A 16,155-nucleotide genomic window follows, 5' to 3' on the forward strand; every position below is an offset into this window, starting at 1 on the left:
GAAGAATCCTTATTGTTGCCAAATGGCAGACCGGGGAGTAGATGTCAAAATAATCTATCCCTCTCACCTGTTTATAGCCCTTAGCTACTAATCGTGCTTTATACCTGGCTATAGACCCATCCGGATTAAGTTTCTTCTTCAGTACCCACTTAGAATGCATCAACAACGGGGATGTTTTCTTGGTTCAATTTTGTTCTCAAGTTCTCAAAGTCTGTTACTTGTGGAAGTATCTCCTTATCTTCTTGAAACTTTAAGTCCATAAATTTGTCAACCAAGTGAGTTTTTGATAGGTCCTCCTCCTTTTTGAATTGGGCTTCTAGGTTTTTCCAAATCTCTTTTGCAGTCTCATATTTACTATAGGTCTCTGCCAGCCTATCTGACAGGCAGTTCAATAGGTAGTCTTTGCAAAAGTCTTCATCACTTATCCATTGGGCTTCAGTTAGGTCCGTACAATCAAAAAATTTATTTACTACAGTGTAGAAAATATTGAGGTACTTCAGTCCAAACTGAGTCCTCCTTTTCCAAGAACTGAACTTAGAGCCACTAAAGCTTTCCAATTTGATCATCTCAATTGGAACAGCGTGTTTCTCCATATTTATGTGATTTGTTTATATGCCCAAGCAAAAGTTTAAATAAAAAAAAAAATTAAATGCTCAAGGAACAGTCACACCTGAGATGGAGAACCCTGAATTTAGATGACGGAGGAAAAGATCGCGACGGTGCAGCGGTATCGACACTTGTAACGTACACGCTAATGCAAGCTGCTGGTGCAGGTGTTGATTGCTTGCGAGTATTGGCAGCTCACAAGTACTGGCCGAACCCAAAAGCAAATAAAAAACTAAAGCCTCTTTTTTTTTTTCAAAACAGCCAAAGCTTTGCTTGTTCCAACGTAATCTGATATGCCTCTCCTTTTTTGTTTTTTTATTGCAAATCAGAATCAAATCAATTGCTTTTCAATTCAAAGCATTGATTGCTTTGACTTCTTTTTTTTTTTTTTTTTTTTTTTTTTCAATGATCAATCAAATCAAAGTGCTTTTTCTGTTCAACCACTTTTGATAGATTAATGGAACAAAGGCTTATCTCTGAAATCAGAAAACAAAAAGGCAAACTTCCGAATAAAGAAGCTTTGGATGTTCTCTCTGACAAACACAGAAGCACGATAACCAAAGCTTTGAAGGTGCAAACGAAATTCGATTTCAGGAATCAATCGCGGCTTTCACTTCGCAATTAACACCTGACACGAAACCCTCGTGAATGATATGCCCGCGTCAAAACGATCAAAACCAGAGTTGTAGATCCGAAAATCTAAAACCGATCACAAAGGTCACCTTGCCGTGAATGATAAACGCCAATAAAACTAGGATTGCAAAACCGATCTTCCAACTATAATTCGATCTCCAAAGTCGATTGACAGAAAATACCTAATGCTTTAAGATTGTTAGGGTTTAGGGTTTAAGCACAAGGTTGCTTAAAGCATTACACCCTGAGTATCTAGTTTGGAATACCCAGACTGTTGCCTCCAGCTAGTATATATAGGAAAACTAGGGTTTAGGTCAGATGGGCTAATTACTAGATTGCCCCTCACAGCCTGGGCATTAATACAAGTAGGATTATATTAGAACATATAAAGGGATATTACATAAATACCCTTACAGAAATTGGTACTGATGAGTAAGGAGAAGAGGCTTCCAGTAAATGTAATTCGAGGGCTTCAATGGTATCTTGGGGTGCCGGATGAGTTCCTGAAGAATCCATAAACGAATATGGATTCCTCTTTCAGATTAATGGACATGGGTGATGGGCTTCAATGGTTGAATATTGACCCAGATGGAGAAACGATGCTCTCTGTAATGCAGAAGAACGCCATTACTAGAGGTGAGAGTACGGAGGTGATTTCTTACCCTCTTTTCCCTTCCAAGGGGTTGAGATTGAAGAGGAAGATCTCCAACTGGTTAGACGAATTTCAGGAGCTTCCTTATGTGTCTCCCTATGAAGAATCCTCCAATCTGAATCCGAACAGCGATATCTCTGAAAAATGGGTTGTGGGTGTTCTTCACGAATTGCTGAGCCTATTCGTTGATCACTCTGTCCAAAGAAAGATGTTTTTTTTTGTCTTCGTCCATATATGGATTTGCCCTAGAACTTTTACAAGGCATTTGAACGTCATCCCCACATGTTTTACCTATCTTTGAGGAACAAGACTTGCACTGCGATTCTCAAGGAACCCTACGATGATGATTCAGCGATGGAAGCTCATCCCTTCTTGGAAGTGAGGAAGAAGTATATCAGATTGATGAAGGAATCTGATTTTATCTTGAAAAACAGACGACCTGAGAAGAAGTTTATGGGGGTTGGGAATGTGAACTTAGATGATGGCATGTGCTCTGAAGCCAGGGAGACAAGTGAACTTGGAACTTGAGTCGCAAATAACAATCTAGTGGGATTCACTACAAACTATAAATTAAGTTCCAGATGAATCTGAACCTAGAAACTGTAACTAGACGGACATTAGGAGACTTTCTCATCACATATCTGAAAATGCCCCTTGAATAGTTTACATGTTCTTTTTTCTCCTTTGCTCTCTTCTCCTCAGTATCATTTGTCACCTCTATTTGTGACAGAACATTTGTTGTATTAGTGTATTGGAGAAATATTTGCTAAGTAAATATTTTGTTGTAGTTAATGCCTTTATCTAAGGCTTTTCCACTCTTTCCATTAGCAGTTGGAACGACTCTTGCTAAGCCAACCTCGCATGAATATGATCCCCTTGACCATGACAAAGGTTGGTGAACAACTAGCGAAGGTAGTATTGGTAACAGATTAAATATGGACCAGGTCTATTATTTTGCCATAAGAGCACCGCTTTGAGGTATAGAAGTGATCCCAAAAGATAACAATTGTGCTACAGGGTGTTCCTGAAGCCAAGACTAGTATATTAGAACTAACTACTACTTAGGTATATTATAAAAACTAGGGTAAATTACTCAAACTGTTAGAATAATGTACCGCTTTTGGGGGTATTTTTCTATTATTAAGTGTTATTAGCTTATGTCGGCTATGTGGGTTTTAGTCCCACATCGCCTAACTTCTATTATTTATAACTTCCCCTCTATTATAAATAGAGAGGCCTTTCTATCAGTTAATACAAGCTATTCCATTATTTTATTTCCTCTCTCTGACCCACGGTTCTACCAACATGGTATTAGAGCTGGTCTGATCTAGGTTAGAGAGAAAATAAAAAAAACCCTATTTCTCCCTTCTTCTCCTCTTCTTTTCGCTTTTCTCGATTTTCTTCTTCCCCTGTTCTTCCTTTCAGCCTAAAAAAAGGGGGCAGCACTAATGAGGTAAACATAATATCGATGATTTAGTTGCTGCCCCCCCTCCTTCTCTTCTATCGTTTTTTATTAAAAAAAACCTGCTAGAAGCCTCATCTGCGATTTGGAGTTCCCCTTCTTTGAGATTAGATCTCTATGAACCTGATCCTCTAATTTAGGAACACCTGATGCAACCTTTTTTTCCAGTCCTATTCTACCCTATTCCTAAACTTAACTTCCCTTTTTCTTTATCTCCATCTTTTATTATTTTTTTCCAACCTAAATTCCCAAATTGATTTCACCTTGAAAAACCCTGACTCCGATTTTGGGGTTTCCCTTGTTAGATGCAGCCAATATTTCAGGGATATTTCCCAACTAATCCAAGCCCTAATCGACCTCAGTTTGAACACAATTAGATGGCTGGATCTGTCCCTACAGCAAAAACTTATCATCCTGCCTTTTATGGTTCCCTGTTAAAACCCTAACTCAAATCGACATTAGGGTTACAAGTTTGCATTCTTGTTGCCTTTTTTGAGGGATGATTACTCCACCTATAGAGACCACTCGACCTTAGTATTTGCCTCTTTCCAAGAGTTTGAAGACCCCTAACCCCTATCGATCTTTCTTTTCAGGTTTTTTTTCAAAAACCTGACCCATATCGATTTTTAGGGTTACGATTGTTTGCTGCTATTGGAGTTTTTTGTTGGTGTTTCTACCACCAAGAAGGACATTCTACTTCAACTATTTATGGCTTGAAAAGGTCTACTGCATAAGATAGCTGCTGCCCTCCTTTTCTGCAATTTTTTGGTTTTTCTGCCACATGAAGATCAAGTCTCAATTACCAAGGAGATTGATCATTCGAACTGGAGATCCATTCCAACAGTTGTGGTCAGCATGTATTACAATAAGCCAGCACCTTTGACAAGTCATCCTCACTTTTGTTGAAGCCCCCTTCCCTACAATCGATATTCCCTTTCAGGGTTTTTTACAAAACCCTGGCTATAATCGATCTAAGGGTTAGGGCAGTCTACTATTGCTGATTTTTTGAGGAGAGTCTTATAAACATCAGAGGAGTATTCAGCCCATTATTCAGCATCATTCATCAGGTTTTTTTTAGTAAAAATTATGGTTCATTCTGTTGGCTTGGTTTCTTCAATTTACAACCTATTTCTCTTACTTATTCCTCTATGGCTAGCTGCTTCAACTACCTATGGATTTGTCTGGTTATTTAGCTTCTAATTGCTAATTATTTTGAGCTTCACTACCTACCTGGCTAGTATTATTGATTGGCTTCTGTAAGCATGACTGATTGATGTGTTATTGCTGCCTTCATATGGAATACTATTGCCCTATGATTGTGACTGAGTTTCCTCTTATTGGAGATCGAATTTCTTTCGTTATGGAAGACTCGAATCTGCTACCCTGGAGCTCAACTTATTTGGGACTACTTTAGTGTGTTCCATGGTTATTGGCTGCACCTACGAACCTATTCAGTTGTGTGGAGCTTTTCTGGTTCCAATTCAACACACTTTGGAGCTTGAATCCTAGCATAATTACTGATTCAGATCTGATCCAGTTTTGTTGAGGCTACTTTCATTCATTGCTGTCCAGATATCTTCGTTAGCATTGTTTACCATTTGGGAGTTTATACCTTAGAGTTTTTCACACAATTGTTCCTCCTTGTTTGAAGATTGATCAAGCCTTGAAGAATGGAGTATTTCCTTACTTCAAATCAGATCTGTATACTTCTCAGATTTGAATATTAGAGTTATGAGTTTCTCCCCTGCAGGGGTTTCCATCAAAAGTGTTTGTTTGATCATTGGAAGATGGTTGGCACTTTATATGTTGCATGATTTACTCCTACTTCATTATCCCACTGCTGTTTTTCCTTCACCACCTCCCGAAACATACCTTTGACATTACCCATAAACACCTTGGAAGATTATGGTATTCTCTTGTTTGCCATTTCTTCTGTTTCTCTTACACTTGGCAGCCATTGAAAAATTCTGAAATGTTATTCTTTGCCCTATCTCTTAAATCATCTATCTTATGTCCACGTGCACTACACATGAGGGGGGGATTATATATAGTATACCTGCAGCCATTGCAAAGAGCAGAACATGCAGGGACACTTGGTAAAACATAGAAGGTTAGAGGTTTCACCATTGCCAATGGGTATCTACTTTGTTATTGGGGTAAAGTTTGTCATAAGGAGGAGGTTGGCCTTAAAGTTTTTGAAGATGTTTGGTTATTGCCTGCCCATATGAGATCCTACAGTCTGGTTGTTTTTTTCCGCTACTTGGTCTTTACTGCTGTTTGATTCATCTGACGGCTACCCTAGGTACTTATCTTCAAGGTTATAATTCAGAGATTCATTATTGGACAAAGATTGGTGAGAGATGCTTTTTGCTGATCAAGTTTGTCCAGATTTGAAGTTCCATTTTTTTCAAGTTCTTGAAGGTCTATTTGGGTGTTGCATATATTTTGCAGCTGGATTCTGCTACAACTTATTTTTCCCATTTTTTATTCAAGTTGGGCATTAGTACCTTGTATGCGCCAACTTGAGGGGGAGTGTTAGCATTGTTATAGAGAGAGTTTTTTTCTTTTAGTTCAAGCTGGATCTTCCTTCTTTCATATTTGTACAATCCAGCTTGAGGGGGAGTGTTAGAATAATGTACTCCAGAATACCGTGGGGGTATTCTGGTCCTTTTGGAGGTATTTTTCTATTATTAAGTGTTATTAGCTTATGTCGGCTATGTGGGTTTTAGTCCAACATCGCCTAGCTTCTATTATTTGTAACTTCCCCTCTATTATAAATAGAGGGGCCTTTCTATCAGTTAATACAAGCTATTCCATTATTTTATTTCCTCTCTCTAACCCACGGTTCTACCAACACAAACCTCCCCTGTGTTTTGCTCGAAACTAAGGCCACTACCATGTTTTTTTGAAACTACATATGTTCCCTTTAAGTCTTAACCGTGTTAGCTTAAAAATGCAACAAACATTTTTAACCCTCACTATATCTTTACAAAAACGACCCACCCATTGAATCTTTAAACCTCCCAATCGTTAGAACCCAGAATTCCAAAACCCTTGCCTGCAAGCACCATTGATATCCCTCAGCGACTTGCAACTCATCCACCGGTGAGCTGCTACTCCTCTGGCGACCTGCTACTCCACCGGCAACTTGCAAGCAAAGGTAAGTGAAATTTTTTTTAAGAGTAGATGGTAAGATCTCCCTCTTCTCTCCATGCTCTCCCTCTTCTTTCACCAGCAACCAACTGTTCAATTTCACCCAAGCTCAATCACTGTGATTAACTTTTTTGGGATACAATCTCATTCACTATGTGTAGTTTTTTGGGAAACAGGCTCATTCACTGTGAACAATTTTTTGGGATACAACCTCATTCACTGTGAGTAATTTTTTAGGATATCAACTCATTTACTGTGATATATGTTTTTGGGATCCAAGCTCATTCATTGTGAGTAGTTTTTTGGGGATATAAGCTCATTTACTGTGAGCAAGTGCAACCTCTATGCACATTCAGAAGTTCTTTGTTGGTTAAGAGACCTAGCACAACTCTTGAGATAGCAATTGGAGCCATTGGGATTGAAGGGTTATAGCAGAGGATGTGCACAGAGGGAACCATTTTAGCAACAGAGGATGTCTTCCAGATGTTTGATAATGCTACTAAACTTCTCAATGATGTTGGATCAAGGGAAGTGTGACCCTGAGATACTTTCTATTCTTCACTGTGATGACCCAGCAGAAATAATTGAACCCATCATCTGAGATTTTTTAATTGAGTTTTTTATGGAGATACATCCCTTCCCTTTGTTTCTCTTTATGTTAGCATTTGATCATGTTAATGGTCTGATATTTATATTGGGTATTTTGCAGATAATATGTCACCATCTAGCGTGAATGACTACAACTCAGGTTCACTAAAATTTGTGAATCTAAGATGTAAATGTGGATAAAGAGCAGCAGTCAAAGTATCAGTCTCAACATAATGAGAACAGACTCTGTCAAGACAACAAATGTGGGTAGTTCTCCTTGTGTTTGCCTATGGATGAGCCTAGAGAATTGTCTCTGACCACAAATCACCAAGAAACAATCCATGACTGGTGTAGCTAAAATCACTCCATACAGGCTTAAAGTTTATTTTTCAGCTTTGATTTTACCTGTTCAAAGTTCAGATATTCATCTCTCTCCGGCCTCCACTGCATCTTTTTTTTTTTTTGGTAATTAAATATATTACCAAACCCTAGGAGGGGGCAGGGACAGGAGAACAATGGAACAAAATACAAAGAGGGAAGAGGGGCACGAACAAAAAGCCCACTAGGCCGTCAAACAGCCAACCAAAAAAAGGGGGGGAGGGGGGCAGCAAGCCTGCATACGCAGAGGTGACTGACCGCAAAAGGGCAGAATCAAGGCCCAAAAAATCCAAAATGTGTCTATTGCTGGAGTTGTCCGTGGAGGGACGATGACGGATGCAGCTGAGCTTAGAGGACACATCAAAATAGATGGTTTTCTAAATCGCGTCAAATGATTTCGATTTGGAAGTCCATCTCCTGAGGTTCCTCTCCATCCGGATATGGTGGATAGCTGCGCTGCAGACTAGCTTCCCTATAGTGTCGCATATAGAGCTTCCTGGAAAGGTATTGAGCAACCAAAACCATTTGCGATCAAAGCACTTGGTCCTTCTACTGCGCGGCCAGATAGAGGCTAAAGCTGTGTTCCAAATAGTGGTAGAGAAGGGACAGTCAAAGAAAAGATGAGGGATATCTTCACGGCCAATCCAACAAAGGATACAAGCGGGAGCAATAGGGATGGTTCGGTGGTTAAGGAAGGCTTGGGTGGGCAGACAAAATCTGAGGGCTCTCCAAATAGTAAGACTATGGCGAGGGAAATGGTCTTTGAACCAAACAAGGTTGTGCCAGGGGACGGGGGGACAAGGGACCCTAGAGAAGTTCTAGGCAGAAGAGGAGGAGAACAAATCGGAGGGTGAGGGGAGCCAAATAACCTTATCCACGCAGGTGGAGGGAAGGAGGGGTAAGGGAGGAAGGGTCGCCCAGATCAAAGAGATGATGTCTGGGTTAAGGGAGGGGTGAGGGGTTCAAGAGCCAAAGGAGATGAGGGAGGAGGCAGGGGCAGCCTTAGGGAGGCCAGAGTAAGAGATGGACCTGGGGCCAAGAATGTTATAGAGGATGCCAGCAGGATGTCAAGGATCAAGCCAAAGAGAGGTGGAATTGCCATTGGAAATTGAAGAAGAGATACCACGGAGGGCCAGGGGTAGGAGGGAAAGGATCTTGCGCTAAATCCAGGAGGAGTCGGCATGGATGGGCACAGTCCAAATGGAGTCTGATCTAAGGAGATAAGAGTGGACCCAAGAGACCCAGATGGAGTCTTGGAGGGAATGGATTCTCTAGAGGAGTTTAAGGAGACCCGCAGTGTTAAAATCACGAATGCGGCGGATACCCAGACCACCTTCAGACTTGGGGAGGTAGATAGACTTCCAGCTGACAGGGTGGAGAAATCTCGGGGTGTCGCTACCCTTCCAGAGGAAAGCACAGAGGATTCGCTCAATAGCCTTGATGGTGGAGGAGGAGATGGAGAAGATGCCGGTCCAATAAATGTAAGTGGCTTGGAGGACCGAGCGGATACATTCAAGCCTACCCGCGTAGGAGAGAAGCTTACCTTTCCAGAGCTGGAGGCACTTGCGAAATGTTGTCAAGCATAGGGGTGCAGTGGTGGCTCGAGAGCCTGGCAGGAATGAGAGGAAGGCCAAGGTACATAACCGGAAGATAGCCAATGGAGAAGCCAGTTAAGAGACGGAGAGCTTCTTTAGTGGAGTCATGGGTACCAAGAAGGAAGATTTTGGATTTCAGCAGGTTGACTCTGAGACCAGAAAGGGATTCAAAGAGATGAAGCGAGTCCATGATGGCAGAGATGGAGGTGTGAGACGCCTTAAAGAATATCATCAGGTCATCAGCAAAGGCCAGATGAGAGAGGTTGGTGCTCTTGCACCTGGGAAGAGAGGAGATAAGGTGGAGATCAGTTTTGGTTTGCAGGCTTCTAGAGAGGACTTCCAGGGCAAGGGAGAAGAGGAAAGGGGAAAGAGGGCAGCCTAGGCGGATTCCAACATTAGAGCGAAAGAAATCGGTAGGCGAGCCATTTACCAAGACAGAGAAGGAAGGGGTGGAGATATAGGCGAATATCCAGCGAACGAAAACAGGGGGAAACCCATGAGGGAGAGCACATCACAGATGAAGTCCCAAAGGATAGAGTCAAAGGCTTTGTGAAGATCAATTTTCAAGAGGGCTGCCGAAGAATGTGATTTGCAGGCAAAACCGCGAACAATCTCAGAACAGAGGATAATGTTGTCCGCTATACTTCAGTCGGAGATGAAGGCCGATTGGTTGGGACTGACAAGGGAAGGGATGACTCCCTTGATCAGATTGGCAAGGATCTTGGCAATGAACTTGTAGATGAGGTTGCAGAGGGAGATAGGCCGGAAGTCAGTCAAAGAGGAAGCCCCGTCCTTTTTAGGGATGAGGCAGATGAAAGTGTGATTGATCTGAGCTAGCTGGCCAGGTTTGAAAAAGAAGCTGCGGACAACTTTGAAGATCTCACCTTTAAAGGAGTCCCAATGATTGAGAAAGAATCCCATACTAAAGCAGTCAGGGCCAGGAGCCTTGTTGGACTTATGGGAAAGGATAGCTTGAGAGATTTCATCATTAGAGGGGATGGTCGTGAGAGAGCTATGGAGGGCGGGGGGAATGAATTTGTCAATGAGAGAGGGGGGGAAAGGGGAGGGGGGAAGGGATGGGTTGAAGTGGGAGGAAAAGAAAGAGGAAGCAGCATCTTTGATGTTAGGGGGGAGGAGAGGTGGGTTCCATCAGAAGCGACAAGGAGGGTGATGGAATTCCGATTTTTCCTAGCTCTGAGGGAGCGATGGAAAAAGGCAGAATTCGAGTCACCAAGCTCCAACCACTTAGAGCGCGATTTCTGATGGAGCAAGCTTTCCTCAGAGAGGGAGAGAGAGGAAAGATCAGTGGAGAGGCGCTTCTCCTCAGCGGCGAGAGCTGGGTTGAGAGGGTTAGACTGGAGCTGAAACTAAATGGAGGAGAGGTCAGACCGACAATCAGAAAGATGGGAAGGGATATTGCCGAAGGTGGAAAGGTTCTAACGCCGAAGGGCAGATTTGGTGTTGCGGAGCTTATGAGCCAGGGCAACCAAAGGGAGAAAGGGGGAAGAGACCGGGAGAAGCCAAGCTTTCTTGATGGTCTAGAGGTAAAGGGGGTGGGAAGTCCACATATCAAAGAACTTGAAAGGTTTAGGACCAAACGAGGAATAAGGCTGGAGAGAGATGAGGCAGGGGCAGTGGTCAAAAAGACCTTGGAGAAGGAAGGAGGCATGGGAGGAGAGCCAAGGCTCATTCACAAGAAAGCGGTCAAGCTTGCAAGCTATGCGGTCCGGGCCAACACGGCGGTTGTGCCTGGTAAGAGGAGAACCTGACCACCGAAGATCATCAACGCCAAGATCCTCAATGCAATCATTGAAGGGGTCGACTGCCGAGAGATCAATAGGCCTACCACCCAATTTTTCAAGCTGGGAACTGATAACATTGAAATCTCCGCCAATGCCCCAAGGGAGGGAGTCTAAACCGGGGCAAAGGAGGGCGAGATCGGACCAGAGGGTCAGACGATCAAAGGCAAGAGTAGAAGTATAGACTACAGTTATGAAAAAGGGGGAGGGAGGGTTGTGAAAAGAGAGCTAGAGATGAACAAATTGGGGGGAAGAGTGGGAAAGGGTGATATGGATTTTGGAGGGGTCCCAGAGAATCTAGATCCGACCAGAGGGCGAGTGGGAGTAATTAGAGAGAAAGGACTAGGAGGGGGCAACGGAAGCAGCGATACGGGAAGCATTCTCCTGAAGGACACGGGTCTCGAGGAGGCCACAGAAGGAAGAATTTGAGGATTTAATGAAGGAACGAAGCTCAAGATGCTTGGCCAAGGAGTTAAGGCCACGGACATTCTAAATAAAACCGGAAAACATGGAAACTAAGTCGAACGGGAGAGCGAGATACTAGGAGGGGAGCTCTTATAGCGCCTGCGGGCATATGCAACCATTGGGTAGCGAACCAAAGGACGACAAGGGGGGAGAGGCAAGGCCACGCCCGGAAGGAAAGGATGAAATTTGGCGGATAAGGTTAGTTGGGTGGGAGAGGGGGGGAAGAGGGAGGCAGCAAAGGGGGGGAGGAGGGGTGTGTCAACAGAGGGGATGAGGGGTTCGGAGGTGGAACGGGAAAGGGTTGAGGGTAACGGGTTAGGGTAGGTATCTTTGTATAGATAGGCTCGTGGTTGAAAGATAGGGAGATTGTAGGAGAAAAAGGATTTGAATTGGGCCAAAGTGGAGGGGTGAGAGATGGGTCGAAAAGGTTTTTAGACAGGGTCAAGGGACGGGCCGGAGATGAAGATGGGGTGGGTTGAGAAGCTGGGCTTGAAAGAGGGGATGGGTGGGCCAGGGGGTGGGCTGAGGGGTGGATGAAGGAATGGGGATGGGCCGTGAAGATGGGCCTGCTAGGAGGGGACGGATGGCCGACATTAAGTCATTAAGAGAAAGAGGGAGGGAAATGGGAGAAAGAGGCCACGTGGGGAGGGGAGGGATTGGTAAAAGGGGGGGCAGTTTGGTCATTAGGGAGGGACCAAGGGGTGGGGGGTATACATCATAGATCCGCAGTTGTCGAAGACCAAGGAGTTGTCACGAAAATGGCTGGTTTTCTCTTGCAGGGAACTCGCAGCGACTGAAGCAGGAGCGGAGCGCAGACACCCAAATCTGGGAAGGAGGGAACTCGATGAGGGTATCCAGCACAGGCGTATCATCGGAGGGCGGCCCTTGAGGTGACTGTTAAGCGGTAACAGGCGACAAATCAGCGGAAATAGCGCTGCTTCCAAGAGGATTGACAGGTTCAGAAGACTGGTCAGCAGAGACGAGCAGTCCGTCTGGGAGAAGGCCATCAGAGGGTGCAGTGGTTGCAGCGGCAGAAGCTTGAAGGCGGTGCAGGCGATTCTTCCGGCGGCGAGTCGATCTCCCACGGCGCGTCGGGGCAGTCGAGTCTTCTCGAAGAGATTCAGAAGTCTCCCTCTCCCTGGAATTCCAGCTCTCCAATCCAACAATTTCAACCGTCGACTGAATACCATCTCCAGCGACTAAGGTAGTCACGTATCGACCCTCTCTCTCTCTCTCTCTCCTCTCATGTGGTTAGTTTTTATAACTTTTTGTTGTTCAACTTCATCGCTTTCTGGTGATGTGATTTCCATTTTTTAGTTGTTTTTTACTCTGATCTGCAAAGTTTTGATGGGTCTTGCTGCTTATGCAGAATTTTCTCTTTCAGAATTCGTCTTGGAAATTAGACTGCGTTATTCCAGATCTTCCATTTTTATGGTGTTCTATATTCTTTTGTCTAGAAGTGATTGTATTGCAAGTTCATGTCATCTATTGAAAAATCAGTAATGCACCTTCCTTTGTTCCATGGATATCTTATTCGGAGCTATTTTGCAGAAGTTTGAAGCTTGGAGATGTTTTTATGGTGACAGAATGAGCCAAGCACTATTGTTGCATCAGGTTTTGGTTGCTCTGAAATGTGGCCTGGACTAACAAATCTTGGATTCTGACAACTAGAACGGCATTATTTAGAAGAACTCATGGCAAGATGGAGAGCTTGTGTCCAATTGCCCTCTACCTCTGAAATCAAACTTACACATTCTAGTTCCAAACTAAGGATCAGATTGGGGCCTACACTACTTCCTGTCAACTCTTAGCATTTCAAGATTCCATAATTGAGTGAGATGTCCTAGGATGGTCAAATGGCACATTTGATGAGCTATCAAATGGTCTTTGAAGATATGTAGGGAGGTCTTGACATTGTAATTACATGTTTGGCAACCCAGAGAATGTATAGAGCTGAATGATGAGAAAGGATTCATGTTGTTCTAACTCTGATCTGATAAGCAAGATTGAACACAGAAGATACCAAACCCAAATCAACCGTCTGGCATATTATTCAGAGTGGGAAGTTGAATACCTAAGATCTTATCAGTAGTTTCTAATCCAGTAAACACCAAATTGGTAGGATTCAGATCCAGTAAACATCAAACCCCAAACCCTAAGAGTGTCGTCAAACCATTACCATCCATGATTTTCAATCAATCACACTTCAGGAAGCTGAAGAGACTTCTTTTTTCTTCTCGGAAATCACTGATTCTCTATGAAGAACAACCCAGTTTCAGCTTCACCCAGAAATCCAACTATGTAGATGTGAAGATGAGATGGAAGAAGGACGCCTTCTATGACTCCATTGAAATCATTCACAGATCTCCTGAACTCAAACCTCTCATCTCCCTAAAAAACTGCATCACCGAAGAGCCCGACCGTTGCATCCCCATCTGCGCCATCTCCAAGAGTGGATTCAAATTGGGGGTTCGAGGTAAAGTTTCAAGCTTTCTCAGGCGATACCCTTCTGTTTTCGAAGAATTTACTGGACCAAAATACAATCTTCCCTGGTTTAGATTGACCCCAGAAGCCATTGATCTTGATAGAGAAGAGCGGGTGGTTTATAGAGATCGAAAGGCTGATATTATTGTCAGGCTGAAGAAATTGGTACTGATGAGTAAGGAGAAGAGGCTTCCAGTAAATGTAATTCGAGGGCTTCAATGGTATCTTGGGGTGCTGGATGAGTTCCTGAAGAATCCAGAAACGAATCTGGATTCCTCTTTCAGATTAATGGACATGGGTGATGGGCTTCAATGGTTGACTGTCGACCCAGATGGAGAAACGATGCTCTCCGTAATGCAGAAGAACGCCATTACTAGAGGTGAGAGTACGGAGGTAATTTCTTACCCTCTTTTCCCTTCCAAGGGGTTGAGATTGAAGAGGAAGATCTCCAACTGGTTAGACGAATTTCAGGAGCTTCCATATGTGTCTCCCTATGAAGAATCCTCCAATCTGAATCCGAACAGCGATATCTCTGAAAAACGGGTTGTAGGTGTTCTTCACGAATTGCTGAGCCTATTCGTTGATCACTCTGTCCAAAGAAAGATGCTTTTTTGTCTTCGTCCATATATGGATTTGCCCCAGAAGTTCTACAAGGCGTTTGAACGTCATCCCCACATGTTTTACCTATCTTTGAGGAACAAGACTTGCACTGCGATTCTCAAGGAACCCTACAATGATGATTCAGCGATGGAAGCTCATCCCATCTTGGAAGTGAGGAAGAAGTATATCAGATTGATGAAGGAATCTGATTTTATCTTGAAAAACAGACGACCTGAGAAGAAGTTTATGGGGGTTGGGAATGTGAACTTAGACGATGGCATGTGCTCTGAAGCCAGGGAGAGACAAGTGAACTTGGAACTTGAGTCGCAAATAACAATCTAGTGGGATTCACTACGAACTGTAAATTAAGTTCCAGATGAATCTGAACCTGGAAACTGTAACAAGACAGACATTAGGAGACTTTCTCCTCACATATCTGAAAATGCCCCTTGAATAGTTTAGTTGTTCTTTTTTCTCCTTCGCTCTCTTCTCCTCAGTTTGCTAAGTAAATATTTTGTTGTAGTTAATGCCTCTGTCCAAGGCTTTTGCACACTTTCCATTAGCAGTTGGAACGACTCTTGCTAGCCCAACCTCGCATGAATATGAGCTGGGCTACTCCAATCCCTCACATAGGAGCTGAAATGACCACCTTACCCACTGCCCAAACACACTGCCCAAGGTGGGGTAGGGTGGTCATTTATGCTCCTATGTGAGGGATTGGAGGGAATTGGAGGGGGCAGCGAATTGGAGGTGATAAAAATTCCGCTACCATGTTTGTTCGAAACTACATCTGTCCCCTTTAAGTCTTAACGGTGTTAGCTTAAAAATGCAAAAGACATTTTTAACCCTCACTATATCTTTACAAAAACAACCCACCCATTGAATCTTTAAACCCCCTAATCGTTAGAACCCAGAATTCCAAAACCCTTGCCTGCAAGCACCATTGATATCCCTCAGCGACTTGCAACTCATATACCGGTGACCTACTACTCCTCTGGTAACCTGCTACTCTACCGGCGACTTGCAAGCAAAGGTAAGTGAAATTTTTTTTAAGAGTAAATGGTAAGATTGCCCTCTTCTCTCCATTCTCTCCCTCTTCTTTCACAGGCGACCAACTGTTCAATTTCACCCAAGCTCAATCACTGTGATTAACTTTTTTGGGATACAAGCTCGTTCACTATGTGTAGTTTTTTGGGAAACAGACTCATTCACTGTGAACACTTTTTTGGGATACAAGTATACAACCTCATTCACTGTGAATAATTTTTTGGGATACCAGCTCATTTACTGTGAGTACTGTTTTTGGGATCCAAGCTCATTCATTGTGAGTAGTTTTTTGGGATATAAGCTCATTTACTGTGAGCAAGCGCAACCTCTATGCACATTCAGAAGTTCTTTGTTGGTCAAGAGACCTAGCACAACTCTTGAGATAGCAATTGAAGCCATTGGGATTGAAGGGTTATAGCAGAGGATGTGCAAAGAGGGAACCATTGTAGCAACAGAGGATGATTCCAGATGTTTGATAATGCTACTAAACTTCTCAATGATGTTGGATCAAGGGAAGTGTGACCCTGAGATACTTTCCATTCTTCACTGTGATGACCCAGCAGAAAAAATTGAACCCATCATCTGAGATTTTTTAATTGAGTTTATTAAGGAGATACATCCCTTCCCTTTGTTTCCCTTTATGTTAGCATTTGATCATGTTAATGATCTGATATTTATGTTGGGTATTTTGCA

General features: G+C 43.2%; 1 protein-coding gene and 1 pseudogene across 2 annotated transcripts; both read left to right on the forward strand.

Annotated features, from left to right (window-relative positions):
* Positions 1-1,659: 1,659 nt before the first annotated feature.
* LOC122641490 lies at positions 1,660-14,871 on the forward strand (annotated as a pseudogene).
* Positions 13,486-14,832, forward strand: LOC122641489 (protein WHAT'S THIS FACTOR 9, mitochondrial-like). 2 transcript variants are annotated; one of them, XM_043834744.1, is made up of 2 exons: positions 13,486-14,657; positions 14,700-14,832. In XM_043834744.1, the coding sequence occupies exons 1-2, from the start codon at positions 13,516-13,518 to the stop codon at positions 14,755-14,757; spliced, it is 1,200 nt and encodes a 399-aa protein (XP_043690679.1). In that variant the 5' UTR covers positions 13,486-13,515; the 3' UTR covers positions 14,758-14,832. The 2 variants fall into 2 exon arrangements, with proteins under 2 accessions (XP_043690679.1, XP_043690678.1); XM_043834743.1 differs by having other exon boundaries at positions 13,486-14,832.
* Positions 14,872-16,155: the final 1,284 nt, after the last annotated feature.

Source organism: Telopea speciosissima, chromosome 10 (genome assembly GCF_018873765.1).
Source record: "Telopea speciosissima isolate NSW1024214 ecotype Mountain lineage chromosome 10, Tspe_v1, whole genome shotgun sequence".
Lineage (NCBI taxonomy): Eukaryota > Viridiplantae > Streptophyta > Magnoliopsida > Proteales > Proteaceae > Telopea > Telopea speciosissima.

What these genes read in the sequence shown, in the direction of transcription:
- LOC122641489 (XM_043834743.1), top strand. Translation starts at nt 13,516, where the DNA reads ATGATTTTCAATCAATCACACTTCAGGAAGCTGAAGAGACTTCTTTTT.